The sequence below is a fragment of the Pleurodeles waltl genome, chromosome 12, assembly GCF_031143425.1.
Source record: "Pleurodeles waltl isolate 20211129_DDA chromosome 12, aPleWal1.hap1.20221129, whole genome shotgun sequence".
Lineage (NCBI taxonomy): Eukaryota > Metazoa > Chordata > Amphibia > Caudata > Salamandridae > Pleurodeles > Pleurodeles waltl.
In genome coordinates this window covers 355,173,743-355,198,377 of record NC_090451.1, presented here as the reverse complement: position 1 = coordinate 355,198,377, position 24,635 = coordinate 355,173,743, and the positions used below count along the sequence as shown (strand labels likewise).

Sequence of the window (24,635 nt, the reverse complement as noted above, 5' to 3'; positions counted from 1 at the left end):
ACCTTTGCTAGTGCAAGGGTGCCCACACACTTAGTAACTTTGCACCCAGGCTTCAGCAAGTGAAGGTTAGACATATAGGTGACTTATAAGTTACTTAAGTGCAGTGAAAATTGCTGTGAAATAGTGTGTGCACTATTTCACACAGGCTGCGATGGCAGTCCTCTGGGATGGTTTGTCTGAGCTCCTTATGGGTGGCCATAAGGATGTCCTGGAACCCCAATGCCCTGGGCACCTAGGTACCATATACTAGGGACTTATGAGGGTGTTCCAGTGTGCCAGTTGAAATTAGTAAATGAAGTCAATAGCCTATAGTGACAAATTTAAAAGCAGAGAGAGCATAAGCACTGAGGTTCTGGTTAGCAGAGCCTCAGTGACACAGTCAAGCACTATACACAACACACACATTAGGCCATAAACTATGAGCAGGATCCCAGTAAGACAGGCAAAAACATACTGACACACAGGTAAAAATGGGGGGGGGGGGGGGGGGGAGGCGTAACATGCCAAGAAAGATGGTACTTTCCTACACTTGGTCCCTTGGCCTCACGACTGCCCTCATCCAACACAGTCCACCTTTTGCCTCTTTCATGGTTACGGAACTGGCCCCCTGTCTCGTCCTTTCTCTACCAGCCACCATGCCACGCATGCAACTCGGCCACTGCGCGGCCAGGGATGCTGAGTCCCATGGGGTCATGGGACGGAGAACCAGAGGTCTACCCAATCCACCCCTGCCTCCAAACCCTCCTAGTCCATCCCCCCAATCTCAAACCAGTTGGGTGCAGGATTCACCATCACCTGCCCCACTGGGAATCCATCACAACAGACAGGTGGGTTTTGCAATTAGTCCAAAGGGGCTTCTCCCTCCCCTTTAAGACTGCCTGGCCATTCCTCCATCTTTCCTCCACTTACTGGAGGATCATATGCCACTTCTCCATGAGGAACTCGTAGCATTTTTGGCCAAGGGAGCCATAGAGAGGGTCCCTGCGCCGGAAGTAGGTTGTTGTTGCAATTCTTGCTACTTTCTTATGCCCAAGAAGGACAGGGGCCTACATCCTATCCTAGATCTTTGGGCCCTCAAACTCCTCCTCAAGAAGGAGAAGTTCAAAATGCTCACTCCAGCTCAGGTCCTGTCTGCCTTGAACCCAGGTGACTGGATGGTAACGTTGGACTTGCAGGATGCTTACTTCCATGTATCCGTCCTGCCTGCCCACAGATGCTATTTGCGATTCATAGTAGGTCATAAGCACCTTCAATTTACCATGCTCCCCTTCGGCCTTAACAGCGCCCCTTGGGTGTTCACGAAAGTAATGGCGGTGGTTGCAACTCATCTGCGGAAGTTAGGGGTTTCAATCTTCCCCCTACCTCAACGACAGGCTGTTGAAGGCAAGCACGCCCCATAAAGTCATCTCCCATCTTTCAACCAACGCAAACGTTTTGCACTCGCTGGGGTTCTCTATAAACATGCAGAAGTCACACCAGACTCTTTCTCAGACACTCCCTTTTATTGGAGCTGTTCTGGACCTAATGCAATGTTGTGCCTGTCCTCCTGAAAAGCGAGTCCAGGATATTCAGGCTGATTCCGATGTTTCAGCCTCTATTCTGTTTTTAGGTGAGATTCACTCTGAGGCTGCTGGGCCTCATGGCCTACTGTATCTTGGTGGTGACACATGCCAGATGGCATATGCAGGCTCTGCAGTGGGACCTGACATTCTAGTGGATGCAGCATCTGAGGAATCTCTCTGATGTGGAGGAAAATGCGAAAGACCTGCAGTGGTGGCTTTCGATTCGGTCAATGGCAGATCCCTCTACCTTCCCCTAGCCAGATCTTACAGTAGAGACAGATGTGTCACTCGTGGGATGGGGCGGCCACATAGGAGAGGCGGAGATCAGAGGTCTCTGGCAGAGTCCGGACCCCCATATTAGTCTTTTTGAGCTCTGGATGAACAGACTTGGATTGAAAGCATTCCTCCTCTCTCTAATAGAGAAAGTAGTGCAGGTATTCACGGACAACACTACCACCATGTGGTACTGCAACAAGCAGGGAGGAGTGGGGTCGTGGACCCTTTGTCAAGAGGCTGTATGCCTCGGGACATGGCTGGCCCATCAGGACATAACCCTGGTGGTTCATCATCTGGCGGGCTCCCTGAATGCCAAAGCAGACGAACTCAGCCATCAGTGCATAGTCGATCACAAATGGTATCTCCATCCGGATGGTATCTCCTTCCGGAGGTGGCACAATGTGTCTTTCAGCAGTGGCGAGAGCCTTGGTAGATTTGTTTGCCTCTGCATAAAACGCGCAGTCTCACCTGTTTTGTGCATTGGAGGTTCCAAGGCGGCACTCACTTAGTGACACTTTTTGGCTCGAGTGGAACTCAGGCCTCCTTTACGTCTTCCTGCCAATAACACTTCTGTCCAGAGTTTTGAAGAAGATCAAGAGCAACTGGGCTCAAGTATCCTTGTGGCTCTGGACTGGGCACGAAGATTATGGTATCCAGAGCTACTGAGCATGACTACAGATCCTTCGACTGCCCCTTCTGGAGGATCTTCTGTCGCAGCGGCAGGGGACGGTTCCCCTGTTGAACCTGTCCAATCTTCTCCTTCATGTGTGGAGATTTAGCGGTGACAGTTGACAGCTTTCGACCTTCTGCACAAAGTCTGTGATGTTCTTTTGGCAGCCAGGCGTCCCTCCACCAAAATGGCATATGCCTGTTGGCATAAATTTATGGCATGATGTACCAACTAGTCTGTTGGTCCCCTTTCTGCCCCTCTCCCATTGTTGGAAGGTTCCTAAAGTACTCACCTATTTGTTTCCTTTGATCCCATTCATTATGCTGCAGTGGGACTGGATCCTGGTCCTAACTTAACTTATATGTGCCCTTTTGAGCCGCTGCACCATTGTCTCATGCGGCTCTTAACAATCAAGACTGCTTTTCTTATTGCCATCATCTCTGAGGGATTGAGCTTTAAGCTCTGTTTTTCAAACCCCCATTTTTGTCTGCCCACCCTGACAAAGTGGTGCTTCATACAAGGGCCTCCTTCCTTCCTAAGGGTGTTACACCTTTTCACATAGGCAAATCCATCACTTTGCCTACTTTTTATACACCCGACATCCTCATCATGAAGAGGAGAGATTCCATCATGGATCCAAAAAGAGTGTTGGCGTACGACCTCAATCGTACTAAAGATTTCCAGATGGACTATCATCTCTTTTTTGGATATGTGGATGCGTAGAAAGGGAAGGCGATGCAGAAGCATACCATCTCACGATGAGTTCAGCTTTGCATCAAAATGTGCTACGTTTTGGCAAAGAAGCAGCCCCATGAGGACTTGCGTGCTCACTATACCAGAGCAACTGCTGCTATCACAGCATCAGTATGCGGAGTTCCTGTTCTAGACATCTGCCATGCAGCAAAGTGGTCATCCCTGGAAACGTTCACAAAACATTACTGCCTGGACAGTCTGGTCTGCAGAGATGGCTACTTTAAGTGTTTGGTCCTCCAGGACTTTTTAGTATGATCTTGGTGTGCAGCCCATCACTGGGGATGGTGTTGCTTGGGTATCTATTCCAAGGCAAGGAATCTGCAGCTAGATGTCTGTATCAGGTGAACAATTTACTTACCTTTGGTAATGATATATCTGGTAGAGACATAGTCTAGTTGCAGATTCTTTACTTATCCACCCATCCTCCCCGCTTGTGAACTGATTTCTAGGAAGAGGGATTCCCCTTTCAGGGTCTTATCTCTGGCGCACCATTTTCATTGTTCTTCATAGCTCTGCGCACTGGCGTGGAAAGTTGTGAAAAGAAGCTGATGTCACTGTGCTGAGGTGGAGCCTGACACCATCTGACGTGCCCAAGGGTACTGCTTGAGGAAGCAATCTCCAGATCCAGTCTGAAGCCTGGGGGGAATTCTAAGGTAAGAAATCTGCAACTAGAATGTGTCTCTATCAGATAAGTTGTCACTGAGGGTAAGTAACTTGTTCCTCTAGTTGAGAAATTTAAAGAACGCAAGCCCCCGCATTACTTGTTCAAAAGATGTCTTAAGAGTTTGGTGTACTAAGTTGCTTGCACTGTGCATGTGAAACAAAGATAAAAAGCTTCTGGTGTCTATTACCAGACATCCCTGAATTGATCCTGAGCATCTCTTCCTGAGCTCCAGTGCTGTTGTTCCCAGCTGTGGCGACACCGGCCCTTTGTCATGCCCGATTCCATTATGGATCAGAATGGGCATCACCTGACTGCAATTACAGTGCCAACTAGTGCCATGCCTTCAGAGTTGGAGTCAGTGCAGTGCTTTTTTCCTTCGATATGCCTTAGGAGGGAGAAGATTAGAAGGGGTGTGAGGACCCTTAAGGATGCCATCACCCCTTAAGGAAACTGAGGACAACTGGTATGAGGAACTGGTTTATTCCACTGGTTAGGAAATCTCACAAGACACTGGCTTGGTCTCTCCTCCCACTGTGGCTACCTACAGGAGAGGAAGTTTATTTTGCTATGTTGATGCTGGGGTCCTGGACCTTCAGCTACACTCAGTGGAAGTCATGGTAAATGTCTTGACAGAGATGCTACAGCTGGGAGCTGCCCCCTTCGAACCATTACTCCCATTCAGTGAAAACCTTACAAATGTCCTTCTTGAGGCCTGGTCCAAACAGTGTACAGGGGCTCTCGTGCAGTGGACAATTGCATGTTGTCATTGCCCCGCTCCTGGGGGGCCAAACTTTCTTTCACAACATCCCACCCCAGGGACCCTATTTTCCTCACCCTGTACCCCAACCCAGAGAGCTTGGTGGTCCGAGCCTCCACCTAGTGTTAACATTGATGTGCAGTTTCTACTGCTCCGTGTATAGTAAATCCTAAAGGCTTGGATACCTTTGGCAAGAGGATCTCTTATGTCAGCCTAGCACTGCTCATTTTGCAGATTAACAAATAAAATGTTTTTCTCAAACCTGCCTAAAACTTGATTTTTATTTGTGTTGGTGGACAAGGGTTGTGAGCATTGTACCATGAAAGCGAGAATTTTATTTCCACTAATTGTGCTACAAATGTATCCCCTCACAATTGCATGCCGCAGGCTGTCAACTATATGTGGACTTGTTTCTCTTGTTTCAGGGATGATTAAACATAACATCAATCCAGTATGCAGTCCGAACTGAATTTAAGTAATATGATTACTTTTATTCCCAAAGGACGTAGTGTACTTTTAATTGGTTACCCATGTTGATTCATAGGATTCTACAATTTGTTGAAACACATAAGACTGCTTCCTGTTGAAAACCTCCTTAGACTATAACCTTTTAAAAGGTTCAAATTAGTCTGCACCATTTCCTGAGCAACTTCGTTTTGAGAATTGCCATCAATCAGAATCTATGGGTAACAGTCACAAAACATTGAAGTATAAGACTTTTACAATGTTACCTTACTTTGGCTGCCCTCATTGGGGACACAGTTTATTGAACCTATAAAGAGTTTTGGATGAAAGCAATCTCACAAGAAAAGTTGGCTGTTCATTGAAAGTTTTGTTCTTAAAAAAGAATTGAGTCCTTTTATCCATGTGATATTAATAGTTGTATCTTTTTAAAAGTTGGCTGTTCATTGTAATTTTTTTTTTTTTCATAACTAATTGAATTCTTTAATCTATGTGATCTTATTAATTGTGTCTTTTCAAAAGTTTTTGATTACTTTGCAAAATACAGGGAAATACTTAAAGATCGTCTCACATTATTCAAGTGTTGGCGTCGTTGTGGAGGTATAGAGGGGTCAACCCAGGGTGGGCTCTTGCTCGCAATCGCCTGGGGACCCTTTCTTGCTGGGTAGAACACCTGGACACAGGCTTTGGGCGTCCGGTGCACAGGGTTCAGAACTCACATATCCGGAGTGAGGTGGGAATGCCTTGCTGTAGGTTTCTTTGGGACAGAGCTTGCTATCCTCTGTAGTTCTTGGTCCTTTTGGGAGCAGGGCAGTCCTCTGGAGTTGGCAGAGATCACTGGGCCCGCTGAATGAATCACTGGTTTTCTTGAAGGTTCTTTGAAGCAGGAAACAGGCTGGTAGGCCTGGGGCCAAAGCAGTTGTCATCTTCCTTCTCTGCTGGGGTTTTCACCTTAGTAGTTCTTCTTCTTGTATGTCGCCAGGAATCTGGTGAACTGGGTTCAGGGAGGCCCTTAAATCCTAGATTTCGGGGTTTGTTAGGAGTCAGAGGACAGTAGCCAATGGCTACTGTCCCTGAGGGTGGCTATACCCTCCTTGTGTCCACTCCCTTTGGGGGAAGGGGGAGCATTCCTATCACTATTTCTCTATGTCCTCCAAACCAAGATGGAGGGCTCTGCAGAAAGGAGGTCATCACAGCTCTGGACACTTTAAGGATGGTCCTGGCTGGGTGGTCACTCCTCCCCGTTTTCCCTAATTTTCCTCCCAGACTTACTGCCAAAAGTGGGGCTTTGTCCGGGGGGTGGTGGGGGCATCTCCATTAGATGGAGTGCCCTGGGGCACTGTAATCCGAGGCTTGAGCCTTTGTGCAGTTCCTGCAGGGGGGAGGTGTGAAGCCCCTCCACCCAGGGCAGGCTTTGTTTCTGACCACAGAGGGACAGTTGCATTCCCCCCATGGCATCAGAAACACGTCTGAAAGTGGCAGGCTGGCACAGACCGGTCAGTCCTATACTAGCAGCTCGGCTAACATACAAGGGGCATCTCTAATATACCCTCTGTGTGCATTTTTCAATAAATCCCACACTGTCATCCGTGTGGGTTTATTGTGCTGAGAAGTTTGATACCAAAATTCCCAGTTTTCAGTGAAGCCATTGTGGTGCTGTGGAGTTCGTAATGACAAACTCCCAGACCATATACTTAATATGGCTACCCTGCACTTACAATGTCCAAGAATGGACTTGGACTCTGTAGAGGCATATTGCTCATGCAGCTATGACCTCACCTGTGGTATAGTGCACCCTGCCTTAGGGCTGTAAGGCCTGCTAGAGGGATGACTTACCTATGCAGTGTGCATGGGCTGAGTGAGGGGTCCCCTAGGGTGGCATAATACATACAACAGCCCTTGGGGACCTTCCCTGGCCACAGGGCCCTTGGTATCATGGGGACCTTTTATAAGGGGCTTAACTGTGTGCCAGGGCTGTGCCAATTGTGGAAAGAAAGATACAGTTTTAGGGAAAGAACACAGGTGCTGGGGCCTGGTTAGCAGGGTCCTAGCACACTTTTAAAGTTGGCATCAACACTAGGCAAAAAGTGGGGGCGTAGCCTTGTCAACAGTGGCACTTTACTACATTTATCATTGGTGAGATGCAAAAACTAGAAATGCGATAAAAGTATTTTCTAGAAATGTCTTGCACATAGGTAGGCTACCCTAACTTAAGTAATATTGTTGCTGCAAAATGTATTGTTAATAAAACTCTAAGACAAGTGAAAAATGTGTTCTAAATTTGTGTTGAAAGTGTTGGTGAGAGAGCCAACACCTTTGGCCTATTAAGCAGCGAAAATGTCTTACTCATGCTACAAAAAGGATGAATGGAATGGTAAATCAGCCAAATATTGTTGTGGGTGAGTTCGTTGATTGCTTTAGGTGTCCCTCAGAAGTTTTAATACTTGGGATCTTACTGGAATATCAAGGTTAAGAAAACTGCTGTTCAAAAATGGGATAGATGCATTCTACAAAGCCCTAAGAAAGAAACTTCAACAGTAGAATAAACAATTTTATAAATATTTTCAACATGTCCTTGCTAAACTGTATAATTCGATAACATATTTTAAATTAGTTGGGTACGGCGAAATAGCAATAATATTTCTCTGATAGGAGCTATACTTTCTACACCAAAAACCTTTGACATTTGATGGGAAATGTAGTTGAGGGATTTGGGTGAGCTAGATATGAGACAAAGGGCTTTATTTGCTTTAAAGAGTCATTGCTAATCTTATTGCAAATTAGCCGCATGAACTAATTTATCTGATAGACTTCTAGCTGCAGAATGCTTACCTTTGAATTCCCTGGTGGCAGCTTCGAATCCGGAATCTTTTTGCTGAGCTATAACCTGCGTGTGCTGTTGGGTGGCGTCGTTTGGACCCGCGTGCGTCTGGCTCCACGAGGCTTCATCAATGTCGATGGAGCTGTCTGTGATGTCACAGTTACCTATAAAGGCACCACCATGGCGCATGTACCGCATTTCTTTTCCTTACCCGCCGGTTATGGACTGGTCTGGGATCGAGCTACCCTTTGCCTTTTTTGGCAATCCTTTTCTAGACCTTTTGTCAGAGACTTTTTTCGTCTGTGTGTAAGGAAATGCCTCCTTGGCATGGTTACCCCCTGACTTTTTGCCTTTGCTGATGCCAAGTTATGATTTGAAAGTGTGCTGAGGCCTGCTAACCAGGCCCCAGCACCAGTGTTCTTTCCCTAACCTGTACTTTTTGTTTCCACAATTGGCACACCCTGGCATCCAGGTAAGTCCCTTGTAACTGGTACCCCTGGTACCAAGGGCCCTGATGCCAGGGAAGGTCTGTAAGGGCTGCAGCATGTCTTATGCCACCCTGGGGACCCCTCACTCAGCACAGACACACTGCTTGCAGCTTGTGTGTGCTGGTGGGGAGAAAATGACTAAGTCGACATAGCATTCCCCTCAGGGTGTCATGCCAACCTCACACTGCCTATGGCATAGATAAGTCACCCTTCTAGTAGGCCTTACAGCCCTAAGGCAGGGTGCACTATACCATAGGTGAGGGCATAAGTGCATGAGCACTATGCCCCTACAGTGTCTAAGCAAAACCTTAGACATTGTAAGTGCAGGGTAGCCATAGGAGTATATGGTCTGGAAGTCTGTCACACACGCACTCCACAGCACCATAATGGCGACACTGAAAACTGTGAAGTTTGGTATCAAACTTCTCAGCACAATAAATGCACACTGATGCCAGTGTACATTTTATTCTAAAATACACCCCAGAGGGCATCTTAGAGATGCCCCCTGAAACCATACCCGACTACCAGTGTGGGCTGACTACTTTTAGCAGCCTGCCACACACCAGACATGTTGCTGGCCACATGGGGAGAGTGCCTTTGTCACTCTGTGGCTAGTAACAAAGCCTGTACTGGGTGGAGGTGCTTCTCACCTCCCCCTGCAGGAACTGTAACACCTGCCGGTGAGCCTCAAAGGCTCACCCCCTTTGTTACAGCACCCCAGGGCACTCCAGCTAGTGGAGTTGCCCGCCCCCTCCGGCCACGGCCCCACTTTTGGTGGCAAGGCCGGAGGAGATAATGAGAAAAACAAGGAGGAGTCACTGGCCAGTCAGGACAGCCCCTAAGGTGTCCTGAGCTGAGGTGACTCTGACTTTTAGAAATCCTCCATCTTGCAGATGGAGGATTCCCCCAATAGGATTACGGATGTGCCCCCCTCCCCTCAGGGAGGAGGCACAAAGAGGGTGTAGCCACCCTCAGGGCTAGTAGCCATTGGCTACTAACCTCCCAGGCCTAAACACACCCCTAAATCGAGTATTTAGGGGCTCCCAGAACCTAGGTAACTAGATTCCTGCAACCTAAGACGAAGAAGGACTGCTGAGCTGAAAAAACATGCAGAGAAGACGGAGACACCAACTGCTTTGGCCCCAGCTCTACCGGCCTGTCTCCCCACTTCAAAAGAACTGCTCCAGCGATGCGCCCCACAGGGTCCAGCAACCTCTGAAGCCTCAGAGGACTACCCTGCATCTAAAAGGACCAAGAACTCCAGAGGACAGCGGCTCTGCTCCAAGAAAGAAACATCTTTGCAACAAAGAAGCAACTTTGAAAGAACACACGGTTCCCGCCGGAAGCGTGAGACTTTGCACTCTGCACCCGACGCCCCCGGCTAGACTTGTGGAGAACCAACACTACAGGGAGGACTCCCCGGCGACTGCGAGCCCGTGAGTAGCCAGAGTTGACCCCCCTGATCCCCCACAGCGATGCCTGCAGAGGGAATCCAGAGGCTCCCCCTGACCGCGACTGCCTGCTTCAAAGACCCGACGCCTGGTAAGGACACTGCACCCGTAGCCCCCAGGACCTGAAGGATCCGACCTCCAGTGCAGGAGCGACCCCCAGGTGGCCCCCTTCCTAGCCCAGGTGGTGGCTACCCCGAGGAGCCCCCCCCCTTGCCTTCCTGCATCGCTGAAGAGACCCCTTGGTCTCCCATTGAACTCCATTGCAAACCCGACACCTGTTTGCACACTGCACCTGGCCGTCCCCGTGCCGCTGAGGGTGTAGTTTTTGTGCTGACTTGTCCCCCCCCCGGTGCCCTACAAAACCTGGTCTGCCCTCCGAAGACGCGGGTACTTACCTGCTGGCAGACTGGAACCAGTGCACCCCCTTCTCCATTGAAGCCTATGCGTTTTGGGAACCACTTTGACCTCTGCACCTGACCGGCCCTGAGCTGCTGGTGTGGTAACTTTGGGGTTGCTCTGAACCCCCAACGGTGGGCTACCTTGGACCCAACTTTGAACCCTGTAGGTGGTTTACTTACCTGCAAAACTAACTAACACTTACCTCCCCCAGGAACTGTTGAAAATTGCACAGTGTCCAGTTTTAAAATAGCTTATTGCCATTTGTGTGAAAACTGTATATGCTATATTGCTAATTCAAAGTTCCTAAAGTTCCTAAGTGAAATACCTTTCATTTAAAGTATCTTTTGTAAATCTTGAACCTGTGGTTCTTAAAATAAACTAAGAAAATATATTTTTCTATATGAAAACTTATATTGGCCTGGAATTGTCATTGAGTGTGTGTTCCTCATTTATTGCCTGTGTGTGTACAACAAATGCTTAACACTACCCTCTGATAAGCCTACTGCTCAACCACACTACCACAAAATAGAGCATTAGAATAATCTCTTTTTGCCACTATCTTACCTCTAAGGGGAACCTTTGGACTCTGTGCTTGCTATTTCTTACTTTGTAATAGTGCATACAGATCCAACTTCCTACACTGTGCAAAAAAGCTGTTATCTAGGAAGACTGGGTTCAAGCAGTGTGGTGCATGTCTTTGTGCTATGTTGGTGACGGACCCCCACCAGGTATGTTGCTGGTGTCTCGACGGGGACCACGGCTCGAAGTCGTGCTCCAACTGCCAGGCCATGGCCCCAAAGTCTTTGAGAGAGCGGGTTCTAAAGCTCATGGCGGGACGGCAACCTACTTTGGTCGGTGCGACTCCTCGGAGGTCATGGTCCGCTCAAGGGGGTCGCTGGACCGCTCCAGGAGCCCCAAGTCCTCTTCTTTCCACTTGAGGTCCTCTGGGAAGAGGCACAAGACTAAGTCAAAGCGGACTTTGACTTCGCCACTCCTGACGGCCCACAAGGCATCTCACGAACGTCGATGTTCCGAAGATGGTTCTGCTGAGCCGTTGCCAGGGCCGACTTCAAGTCTCTCCCCCTTATCCGGGAGCCGGAGAGACCTCCGCTCAAATAAGACTTTTATGAAGCCATGCACCTTGTTTTTGAGCCCGCTGCCTCCGCGTGTGGGTGTTAGGACCCCGTAGGGACTGCAGGTGCCCCATCAGTTTCGACGCCAGCAGCTTCGGTCTCGGTGCCATTGGGGATTCCAGTATCCGATATCTGATCCAGACTGGTGCCGGTTCCTCATAGTCTGCCTCCTCCTGTGCTGGGCCCGATGTCGATTCTCCCTCCACCAGTGGTGGAAGCCCCATCCTCATTCCTGATGGGCCGGAGCGTCATACAATGCGGATTCTGACTTCAACGGCTCCAACCAGGCCCAGATCAGTGCCTGAGCACAGGTGAGGAGTGGGAGGGGTCTGCAGACCCTTTGGAATATGGATTGGAGGGCAGGACTGGTAGGAGAATGTAGGGGAAGCCAGTGGACTGGATATTTCTCCAGATGCTGGTATGCTCTCACCTCCTTCTATGGCTACGGAGGAGGGAGCGTTGTATGCCATGGTGGTGCGAAGAGCAGCTGAGGTCCTGGATGTACACTTGCCTACAGTGCCAGTCAGAACTAACCTCCTGTAAGAGACTGGCCTGGTTTGTAGTGGGTACCTAAGGTACTTACACCTTATACCAGGTACAGTTATCCCTTACTAGTGAAATGTAAGTAGTGTCTAGAAGTCAGGCAGTCTAGAGGTAGTAGCTGTAGACTGAGCAGCCAAGGCTGAACTAGGAGACACACAAAGCTCTTACAATACCACTGTAGTCACACAGTACTCACACACAAGAAAGACAATCCTCAGTGTTACCAAAAATAAAGGTACTTTATTTTCATGACACAGGGCCAAAAAATACCTTAGAGGCTATTCTCCCTTAGGAGGTAAGTATTATACACAAAATATACACTAGTAACCAAAATAAGGTAAGTACACAGTCATAAACTAGTGCAAACATTGAAAATCACCATAGGATAGAATGGGCTTAGGGGTGACACAAACCATTTAATAAAATAGTGGAATGTGAAAGTCTGGTTCCCACCTAGGCAAGAGTAGTGTGTAGAGGTGGCGCTGGGAGTGTAAGAAAACACCAAAGGTAAGTAAATGACCCCACCCAAGAGCCCAGGAAAACAGGAGTAAAGTACAGCAAGTTTCCTTCGAACACACTAGGAGTCGTGGTAAAGGAATATGCAAAAACCAAGCAAGACTGCAAGACTCCAACAATGGATTTGTGGACCTGAAGACCTTTGGAGAGAGGAGACCAAGTCCAAGAACAGATGAAGAGTCCAGGAAGAACAGGAGCCCTTGCTAACCCGGATGAAGGGGCAAAAGTGGATTCTCCGGCTGTAAGAAAAAGTCAGAAATGCACCAAAGAAGACAGCTGCGGGTTCCTGCTTGGTGGAAGAGATGTTCCACATCGAGTCGTTTGAATGCAGGCTGGTTTTCGTTGTTGGATTCCACCAACAACCCTTGGCTTTTGCAAATGTCGCAGTGGCGGGAAAAGGTGCTACCTGGGTCGTGCCCAGGAGGGACCAGGGATCTCAACTCAGACTGAGGAGATGGAGGGGGCTCTCAGCACTTTAGAGAGCCCTCAGAAGACCAGGCAGCTCCCACAAGAGTCCCAGAATACGGGGACAAAGGCGTTGCAAATCATGGTCGTCGCAGCACTATACAAAGGGATCCCACCCCACCGGAGAACAACTCAGGAAGCTGAGCGTTGCAGGATAGAGTGCTGAGGACCTGGGCTACGCTGTGCACAAAGGATTTCTGGAAAAAGCGCACAGAAGCCCTAGGAGCTGCAAAACACGTGGTGCACAGGGGTAATGTCTGGCTCGGGAAGGCAAGCCCTTACTGTCACCAAATTTGGACAGCTGGACCTTTGGACAGTCAGGATCACTTCAGTCCACCACCTGTGTTCCAGGGATCACGTTCATCAACAGGAGAGAAATCCCTGAGTACCGGTAGTTGCTGCAGATAGGTGCCTGCTGAAGCAGGGAAGTGATTCTGTCACTCCACGGGAGATTCCTTTGGTCCTTCTGATGTAGGCTGAAGACAGGCAGTCCTCAGAGCGTGCACAATCTGGAAGCTGTTACAGTTGCTGGCAGGAGCTGAGGTCACAGAGTTGCAGTAGCCTTCTTGGCTATTTTGTTGCAGTAGTAGAGTTCCTGAAGCAGTTCTGCAGTTGATCCGACGGTAGAAGGTAAAGCAGAGTTTGCAGAGGATTCCTCCTGGAGCCTTGCAAAACAGAATCTGAAGAAACACCCAGAGGATAGACCCTAAATCACCCTGAGAGGGGGGACTGGTCACCTAACCAGGTAAGCACCTATTAGGAGGGGGTCTCATATGTCACCTGTTGGCACTGGCCTCAGATGCTCCCAGAGTATCCCAACACCTTGGAATCCAAGATGGCTACCCCCAGGGAGACACTGGAGGAGCTCTGGGCATCAACCCTGGGGTGATGATGGACAGGGGAGTGGCAACTCCTATTTCCAAAGGGAGAGGCTTTAACACCCCTGTCCAAAAAGAAATGCTTTGTTCTGCTTTCCTGGGATTGGGCTGCCCAAGCCCCAGGAGGGCGTAAGCCTGTCTGTGAGGTGGCAGCATCTGTGACTGCTGTGAAAATCTCAGAGAGCTGGTTTAGCAGTACTGGGGGTCCTTAGTGGAGTCCCCAGGGTCCATGGAATTGCCCCCCCAATACCAGAATCGGATTTAGGGTACAATTTCGCAATCCTAGATATCTCACATGGCCATATTCAGAGTTACCATTGTGAAGCTACATGTAGGTGTTGACCTAAATGTAGTTTACACTTATAATGGCATCCCCGCACTCACGAAGTCTGGGAAATTGGTCCTGGACAACATGGGGACCTCTGCTAGTGCAGGGGTTTCCTCACACACAGTAACTTTGCACCTAGCCTTCAGGAACTGAAGGTTAGACTTACAGGTGACTTATAAGTGAAAATGGCTATGAAATAGTGGTTACACTATTTCACTCAGACTCCAGAGGAAGTCCTGAAGAAGTGTTTGTATGAGCTCCTTATGGGTGGCAAAAGAAATGCTGCAGCCCATAAGGATCTCCTGGAACCCCAATGCCCTGGGTACCTAGGTACCATATACTAGGGACTTGTAAGGGGGGTCCAGTATGCCAGTTTGGAGTGGAATACTGGCTTACCAGTAAGTACAAATTTGGAATCAGAGAGAGCATAAGCACTGGAGTTCTGGTTAGCAGGACTCCAGTGACACAGTCAAGCATACTGACAAAACAGTAAAACAGTATGCCACAAACCGAGTACTGGGGTCCTGACTAGCAGGATCCCAGTGAGATAGTAAAAACACACTGACAAGCCAGCCAAAAATGAGGGTAACTATGCTAGAAGAAAGCCACCTTCCTACACCCCTTGACAGAGGTGCTTCTTTGGAACCGGTGTTACCCTTCAATGAGGCCCTTACTGAGGTCCTGCTGGGGACGTGGTCCAATCCCTGCACATGGGCTCCTGTGAGTAGGACAGTTGGCTGCCACCATAGACCAGCTCCTACAGACCCTAGTTTCCTCACCTAACACCCCACCCCAGAGAGCTTGGTGGTCCAGGCCTCGGCTTCCTATGGTGCCGTCCCTTCCGCTCCCCCAGATAGGGAATCCAAGAGGCTGGACCAACTTGGGAAGATGTTTTCTTCCTCCAACTTGGTTTTGCAGTTGGTAAACACCTCATGCCTATTGGGCCGTTTTTCCCCATACCTTGTGGGATACTGTGGCATAGGTGCTGCCCCAGGTCCCAGAGGGTGTACAGGACACTCACCCAAGCTGCCAAGGATGGGAGAGATGCAGCCAAGTTTACCATACGATGTGGCTTGGACATGACTGACTCGCTAAACAGGACGATTTCTTCAACAGTGGCCCTTTGTCGCCAAGCCTGGCTGCATACCACTGGCTTTTCGAGGGATGCCCAGGCAAATGTATTAAACATGCCTTTCGCTGGCTCATGCCTTTTTGGTGAGAAGACAGACTCAGCGCATGTGGTTCAAGTACTCTCGAGCCACGGCCAGATCCTTTGGCGTCTCGGTGCCCGCTAACCAGCAGTCTGCTTATTGTCCCTTTCGAGGCTTCGGAAGGGACGGGGTACCACACCAACCACAGTTCAGCCACCGTCCTCCATCTTCACAGCATCCAGTGTAAGGACAAGGTTGTGGTACCTTCAGACCCAGAGGGTCTAGCCAGAGTTCAGGCAACACCCAGCCCCCACCGTATGCAACGCCAAAGGCCTTCTTATATGGTTCTGGAAAATCATGTTCTTCCAGTTGGAGGGAGGATTCAATTTCATCTCCCTCACTGGCCTTCCATAAAATTGGACGAATGGGTTTTGCAGATCATACAGAAGGGCTATTCCCTCCCCTTCCAGTTGTTCCTCCTCTCTCTCTCCCTCCATTGAATGAACGGCTGATGGAGGGTCATTTAATCATGCTCCACGAGGGAGTTACTGCTCTCCTGGCCAAGGAAGCCATAGGAAGGGTCCTGATGTCAGAAGTAGGCAGTGGTTGTTATTCCTGCTACTTTCCGATTCCAAAAAAGAACAAGGTTCTTAACCCTATCTTGGATGTAAGGGATGTCAATCTCTTCCTCAAAAAGGAGAAATTCAAGATGCTCACTCTTGCTCAGGTCTTCTCGGCCCTAGACCAAGGAGACTGGATGGTAGCGTTGGACTTGCAAGATGCGTATTTTCAAAAACCCCATCCTGCCCCCCCCCCCCAACAGGCGTTACTTGCAGTTCAAAGTGGGCCATGAGCACTTAGTTTACCATGCACCCTTTCGGTCTCATCAGAGCCCCTCGGGTGCTCACCAAGGTGATGGCGTTGGTAGCAGCTCATCTGCTCAGGTTAGGGATTTCAGTCTTCACCTACCTCGACAACTGGCTGTTGAAGGCTTCTACGACCCTGGCTCTTGTCACCCCCTTCAGACTATAACTGATCCACCTGTATTTGCTGGGGTTCACTATAAACATGCTGAAGTCACACCTGACTCCCTCTCGGAAGCTCCTCTTCATCGATGCAGTTCTGGATACAGTGCAGTTTTGGGTTTATCCTCCTGAGCAGCGAGTCCAGGATATTCAGGTTATGATACCGATGTTTTGCAGTATTGCATGTTGGAGATTCAAAGGCGGTAATCGCTTGGCCACACTTTGTAGCGAGTGAAGTTCAGGCCTCCTGTACGTTTTTCTGCCCATACTACTCCTGCCCAGAATTCTCAAGAAAATCAGGAACGACTGGGCCCAAGTCGTCCTAGTGTCTCCGGATTGGGCTCAGAGGGTCTGGTATCCTGAGCTTCTCAAAATGAGCATCAATCCTCCGATCAGGCTGCCCCTTCGGGAGGATCTTCTGTCGCAGCAGCAAGGGAGGGTTCTCCACCCGAAACTGTCAACTCTGCGCCTTCATGCGTGGAGATCGAGCAGCGTCAGTTGATGGCGTTTAACTTTCCTCCAGAACTCTGTAAAGTTATTTTGGCAGCCAGGCGTCCTTCCTTCCTTTAAAATGGTATACACCTGCTGTTGGAAACGCTTTGTATATTATTGTATAGAAAGGTCTATTGACCCTCTTTCTGATTCTCTTTCTGATATTCTTCTCTTCATTCTTTCCATACCCCAGCAGGGTTCTGCTTTGGGGAATCTCAAGGGCTGTCTTTCTGTCTTATCGGCATTTCTTCAGCTGCCTGATCAGACTTCTATGTTTAAATCCCCCATTGTACTTAGATTCCTCAAAGGTCTTGTACATATGTTTCCCCCTACACTCTGTTATGCCCTGACAGGATTTAAATCTGGCCTTCACATTTCTTAAATGTGCTCCCTTCGAGCCTTTGCACAACTGTCCCCTCCGGCTGCTCACCATCAAGACAGCCTTCTTAGTGGCAATAACATCTGCCATGAGGGTGAGTGAGTTGCAAGCCCTGTCACCGAAGCCACTGTATCTCACTATGTATCCATACAAGGGGGTTCTCAGAACTCGTGCCACTTTCCTCCCCATTTCATCTGGGTCAGAACATCACCCTGCCCACCTTCTTTGCTCCACCGCATCCCTCTAAAGAAGAGGAGCAACTCCATCGACTGGACCCAAAAAGAGCGTAGTTGTTCTACCTTGACCGCACAAAAGAGTTCTGGGTGGATGACCAACTCTTTGTGGGGTATGTTAGAGCGAAGAAGGGTTGGGCAGTGCACAAGTGAACTATTTTGCGCTGGGTCATACTCTCCATCAAGATATGCTATGATTTGCCCAGAAGCAGCTTCCTGAGTGCCTACGGGCTCATTCTGCCAGGGACAAAGCTGCTACCACTGCCCTAGCTTGAGGCGTACCAGTCCTGGAGATTTGTCAGGCGGCAACGTGGGCATCTTTGCACACAATGGCAAAACATTACTGCCTGGACAGTCGGGTACGAAGAGACAGGCACTTTTCCTGTTCAGTCCTACAGGACTTCTTAGTGTAAGGATTAGTATCCGCAGCCCACCGCCTGGAGGATATGGCTTGGGTATCTATTCAAAGGTACGGAATCTGCAGCTCAAAGTCTCTTATCAGATGAACAAGTTACTTACCTTCCTTAACGCATTATCTGGTAGATTCCTTACACCCACCCAGGCCTCCCCGCTCTGTGGATATGTCTAGTACAGTTAGGGCTTATCTCTTTTCAGGGCCCTAGTTTTGCACAGACAAATGTTGGTTCTATCCATGACTCTGCTCTTCTGGCGTGGAAGATTTGTGGATAAAGGACTGATGTACGTGCGCGGGGGTGGTTCCTTTATAGGTGACCGTGACGTCACAGACAGCCCAAGTGATGCTGACAAAGCCACACGGAGCCGAATTACGCCACACGCCTGCATGCGCAGGGTATTGTTCAGCAAAATAATTCTGGATTTGAATCTGATGCCAGGGAATTCAAAGGTAAGGAATCTGCAGCTAGATAGTCTCTACCAGAAAATGCGTTACCGAAGGTAAGTAACATGTTCTTCAGGAACTACCTGCAAGGTCAGTATCTTAGTACATGGGAAACATTATAACACTACACTGTTGGAAAGCAAGTGAGGTACTTGCTACGCAAGGCAGACATATTCCGAAGTACATAGATTGAAAGAGTTTATTTGGTGTTGTAATATAACCAAAAAATGAATGCTGAGCGCATGGTAATTTACAGAAATACTAATACTAATATAATGCAAAAAATATATTGCATTGAGAAAGGTGGTGGCTCATTGGGCTTTAGCAACAAAATGGAGTGACTGTCCTACCAGATAGTGACATAGGCTTATGATATAGACCATATTAAGAAAGTTGATAAGCTAATTTATGTAATATGAGGATGTTTTCAAAATTTCCACAAGATTTAGAGATTAGAATAATGATGCTTTAAACTGTGTTAACAAACATATGAAACTATGGTCAAGCAACTTACAAGCCTACCCTCATCTTGTCTTGATCTGTCTGTAGAAGTTATTTACCTTCGGTAATGCTCTATCCGGGAGAGGCCTATTCTAGTTACAGATTCCATACCTTAGAACTTTCTCCAGGCACATGTCTGTGTCTGGAGATTTTTCTTAAGCAGCACCCATGCTCGCCGTCAGGGGACATGAGCTGGCTCTGCCTTGGGCGTCGTGTGCTAGATATGATGTTGTGGGACCTGTATAGGTGTCATGCTGGTGCGCTAACGCCAGTTTTTAATCACTACTTTTCATGCCAGAAGTGCGGAGCCATGAAGAACACTGACCAATGGTGCGTCTAAACTAGGGCCCTTAAAGGGAAATCTCTGTCTCCAGAAATCATTTTTGAGAGTAGGGAGGATGGGTGGGTCGGTGAGGAATCTGCAACTAGAATGTCTCTACCTGATAAGGCATTAGCAAAGATAAGTGACTTGTTCATCTGATAGACTTCTAGATGCAGATTCCTTACCCAAGTAATATGATCCCCTGAGATGGGTCTGCAAAGCAAGATCGTACTAGGAATTCCTGGACGAATAAAGGGGCAAAGTACCCGCCCTTTCTGACCTGACTGTCCTGGCAGTAGTGTTTGCTGAATGTGTACAGTGAAGCCCAAGTTGCTCCCTTTCAGATCTCCAGGACTGGAACTCTGCATGCTAACGCATTGGTTGCAGCTGTCGCTCTGTTAGAGTGAGCGCGCAAACCCTCTGGGGTTGCTTTTTAGCCAAGGCGTAGCACATTTTAATGCAGAGAGTTGCCCAAGTAGAGATGCTTCTCTTCTGCACTGTCCAACCTTTCTTGCACCCACATACTCAACAAAGAGTTGATCATCCAGCCGGAACTCTTTAGTATGATCAAGGTGAAACTCTAAAACTCTTTTTGGGGTCCAGGCAGTGGAGTCTCTCCATCTCTTTAGAAGGATGAGGGGGTGCATAAAAAGAAGGCAAGGTGATGGATTGGCCTACATGAAAGGGCATGACGACTTTGGCAGAAAGGAAACCCTGATGTGAAGCACCACTTCATCAGGGTTAGTGGAAAGGTAGGGTGGCTTAAATGACAAAGCCTGCCGCTCACTCAACCCGCGGACAGATGTAATGGCCACAAGGTAGTCTGTTTTTTCAACGTCAGAAGCTTGAGAGGACAATTATGGAGCTGTTCAAAAGGAGCATAGATCAAGAAGGTAAGAATCAAATTCAAATCCCATTGCAGCATTATGAATAGTGCTGGAGGAAATATATGGGTATAACCCTTAAGGAATTTACTAACTATATGAGACTTATACAAATATGTTTGGTCAGGTAATCTCAGAAATGCAGAGATAGCTGACAAATAACCTTTGAGGATGCTCAAAGTAGAGCCCTGCTGGGCCAAAGAAAGTATAAACAGGATGACCTCAGAAAGAGAGAGGGTGGGGTGGGTGTGTGGGTGGTCAACAGACTTGTCTGTACACCGTGCCACAAATTTGTTCCATCGACAGGCATATTTTGGGTGGAGGGACGCCTAGCTGCCAAGTTAACGATGGACTTTGGGTGGAAGGTCAAAAGCTCTTAGCTGCTGCTGCTCAATCCCTGTGCAAGAAGGCAAAGCCTGGACAGGTTCAGAACTCTCCCTGCTGCTGCCACCTCAGAAGATCTTCACGAAGGGGCAGGACTGATGGCCATGCTCAATAGCTCGGGATACCAGACTCTTCATGCCCAGTTTGGAACCACTAGTATTACTTGGGCCCGGTCGATCTTGATCTTAATGAGAACTCTGGGAAGAAGTGGCATTGGCAGAAAGGGGTACAGGAGGCCTGAGTTCCACTTGAGGTGAAAAGCATCGCCGAGTGAGTGCTGCCTTGGAAATTGCAGTGTGCAAAACTCCTGCCATTGCTCGTTCTCTGCAGAGGCAAACTGATCTAGCCAAGGCTCTCTTTACTGCTGAAAGAGACCTTGCGCCCCCTCTCGATGGAAATGGCATTCGTGATTGACCAGGCATTGTTAGCTGAGTTTGTTCGCTCTGCTGTTCAAAGAGCCTGCCAGGTGTTGCCCCACCAGGGAAATGCCTTGGTGTGCCAGCCATCTCTAGAGACGCATAGCCTTCTGACAAAGGATCCATGACCCCACCTCGTCCGTTGCAGTACCTCGTGGTGGTGGTGTCTGTGAATGCCTGCACTACTTAGAGAGGAAAAAAAATATATGAAAGCCTTCAATGCCAGTCCGAGTGCCCTGTGCTCCAAAAGATTGATATGGAGCACGGATTCAGCAAGAGACCTGACACCTCTGATCTCCACCTCTTCTATGTGGCCACCCCATCCAGGGAGTGACGCATCTATCACTACTGTCAGATCTGGTTGGGGAAAGGAGGAGGGATCTGCCTCTGACCCATTCGCAGTCCTAGAGCCACCAGTGCAGATCTTGAGCAGTTCCCTCAGATAACTGGGCCATGTTGAAGAGAATCCCCTGAGGCTGCACCCACTGGAACTTCCGGTCCCACTGCAGAGCCAGCATATGCCATCTGGCATGTGTTCACTAGCAGGATTCAGGAGGCCATGAGTCTCAGCTGCTTCTGTCATCCCTACCAAAATCCAAGCTAGAGGTTGAAACATCTGTATCATAGCCCGAATAATCCCAAAACTGCACTGTGTCCAGAACCGCTCCAATGAAGGGGAGTGTCTGAAAGGCAGTCAGGGGTGACTTTGGCACATTAATAGTGAAAAGAGGTGTGCCGTAGTCTGGAGGTGGAAGACTACAGCCTGCGGCGAGCCACCCTTCAACAGCCAGTCTAAGTAGGGGAGGACTGAAACCCCTAACCTGCGAAGATGAGCTGAGACCACTGCCGTCAGCTTGGTGAACACATAACGGGCGCTGCTAAGGCCAAAGGGGAGGACGTTGATCTGAAACTGCTCATGGCTCACCGTGAACAGCAAGTAACATCTGAGGGCAGACAGGTTTGGAATATGGAAATAAGCGTCCTGCAAGTCCAACGCTACAATCCAGTCTTGGGGTCCAGGGCAGATAGAACCTGAGCCAGAGTGAGCATTTTGAACCATTCCTTCCTGAGGAAGCAATTGAGGAACTGAAGGGCTAGGGTAGGGCGGAGACCCTCATCCTTTTGGGGCACCAGAAAGTAGCGGGAATAACAACCACAACCTCTTCTGGCACTGGGGCCCTCTTTATGGATCCCTTGGCCAAAAGATCTGTAACCACCTCATGGAGAAGTGCCAGATGATTCTCAGTCATCTGATCTTAGGATGGTGGCATGGATGGATGGGTAGTCTTGAAGGGGAGGGAGTAGCCCCTTCAGACTGTTTGCAAAACACACCTGTCTGATGTGATTGATTGCCCTGGGAGCAGGTGATGTCGAATCCTGCCTCTGGCTGGACCCTGGTGGGGAAGAGTCAGACTAGGAAGGTATGGAGGCTGATGCAGATGGGGGGCGGTGGACTGACTTGACTGCTGGCTCCCTGATCCACGAGGACATTGGGATCCCATATCCCCAGCCATGCAGAGGCTGGGAAGCATGCACTGCAGGGAGGCTGGAGCGGAATGGACGTGGTTGGGTTCCCGTTCTCTAGCCAGGAAAGGAGCAAATATCAGACTGAATGGGAGGTGGAGCTGCTGAGAGGCCCAAGGATCTGGCTGTATCTGGGGACACCTTAAAGCACTTGAGCGCCGAGTCTGCTTTGTCTCCATAGAGACAGGTGCCATCAAAGGGCATGTCCATAAAGGTGGATTGGACATCCCCTGAAAAGTCAGACGTCCTGAACCAGGCGTTGGGCCTCAAGGTCACTGTTGATGCAACCGATCTGCCTAGTGATAGTCGTATCCAGCCCACATCACATTGTGAACTTAGTTGCGTCCCTCCCGTCAGCAACAGCTTTAGAGTGACTGGCCCGGCCCTCCTCCGGGACCTGTGGCTGCACATGCACAACCATGTCCCATAAAGTATGGGTGTAATTGGCCCAAAAGGCATCTTCCCAAGCTAATCCAGCCTCTTGGATTCCCTATCTATTGGTGCAGAAGGGAATGCACCCGGCGACATGGAGACTTTAATATCTAAGCTTTCAGGGTTTGGGTGTTGTCAGGAACATTGGGTCATTTGGAGGGGTGCTATGGCGGTGGGCTACTTTCCTGTTCACAGGAGCCCCTGTGCTGGGTTTGTACCAGGTTGCCAGCAAGAGACATCAGTGAGGGCTTCATTAAAAGGCAAAAAGGGGTTCAGAAGTGGAATCCCCAGGCAGAAGCACCTCTGTCAGAAAGTTAGTCCTGACTGCCACAGAAGGCAGCTCGAGGACCAGGACCTCGGCTGTTCTTGTCACTGCCATTGAATAGGATGCTCTCATCTGGCTTTACCCAGTTCCATCCACCAGTCCACGGGATCTTCCAGCTGGTATTCCAAAGGGTTTAGCGACTTCTCCTATTCCTCACCGTATCTCAGTCCAAGAGAATAAGGGTCAGGATCCTACCTAAGGAGCAAGGTCCCTGTTGAATTCTAACTCTGCATCGGTCCAGCTCTGTGATGGAGTTGGCAATGATGGGGTCGACGCCAGTCGTAGACATGGGCAGCGTCCGTAATGTCTACGTCTGAACTATTGATTAAGGTCGACGTGGTTCGGCTGACACTGGTTCAGGTCCTGTAACGGATCTATGCATCACCCTCTCCCCCCCAACCCCTCCATTGTCCCGAGGACTTGGAGTGGGACGATGAAAAATGTGGGCTCCGTGACTATTCTCGGGACCTTCCTCTCAATCGAGATCAGGAGCGAAATGCGGCGCCGAGTGCGGGCCACAATGAGCTTTACCGACTGATCCCTCGAAGCTTTCAGATTCGTGGTCTGGCACGCAGAGCATGACTTCGGGTCACACTTCAGACACCACAAGCCCACGAGGTGCGTATCCGTCATGGACATTGACCCATGACAGGATCTGCAGAGCTTGAACCTGACCCATTGTGACAACATTTTGACACACCAGGAGTGTCAGCACTCAAAATCTTTGACAAAATGTTGAGAAATACCAGTCAAAAAGTGACTGAGCGGTAGCTCTCTTCGGATCTGCGCTGGCTAATGCAGAAAGAAAAGAACTGACGTCAGCGTGCCACCTACATCGATCCCGCAACATCATATCCCATGCACACAACACTGATAACTAACACAGAACCGACCAATGCCACCTGATGGCATGCAGGTGTACTGCTCGTGAAAAATCTCAGAATCTAGACTGACCCCTGGGGGAAATTCAAAGGTAAAGAATTGGCAACTAAAAGTCTCTATCGGATAATCTGTGCATTAATGCAGAATGACATTAAATAGGATAAGTTATTATAAACTGATTTAACTCTGTTTTCTACTATTTATACAGAACATATGTTTAAGAAACAACTTGAGAGTGAACAAGAAAGGTAAGATAATTCCCATTTATGGACTTTTCATAGTACTGTATTCAAGATTGTTGTGTTCCAGATTTGTTTGCCATTGACTTCCATGTGTTTTTCTTAGGTTTTATAATCCTGCATCATTGCACCTGCTGAAAGAAATTAAATGCATAGGTTCTGATTTGGTTCAGTTTATAAGTGCTCAAGCATGATCTATAAAATGTTTTGAAATTTAGTTTTACTCTTCATAGAATTGTATCTTAGCATAATTGTAGTACCATGATGTTGAGAATTCTACAAACTCTTCAAATGTACCCATGAATGTAGATTATATGAAAGGATGCATACAGCCTTGAATGCTGATTTACATTATACTTGTGCTCAGAAGGGAGAGGTTTGAACCTTCCCTGCAAGCATAAAACAATTAAGGCCTTAGGTG

General features: G+C 48.7%; 1 protein-coding gene across 1 annotated transcript in view; it reads left to right on the top strand.

Moving 5' to 3' along the window:
* Positions 1-24,635, top strand: part of LOC138267129 (putative ATP-dependent RNA helicase TDRD12) — a 924,858-nt gene that overhangs the window by 453,205 nt on the left and 447,018 nt on the right. Inside the window, exon 9 of the mRNA XM_069215983.1 lies at positions 24,184-24,223. Coding sequence (XP_069072084.1) covers positions 24,184-24,223 — 40 coding nt within the window. The remainder of the gene's footprint in view (positions 1-24,183; positions 24,224-24,635) is intronic.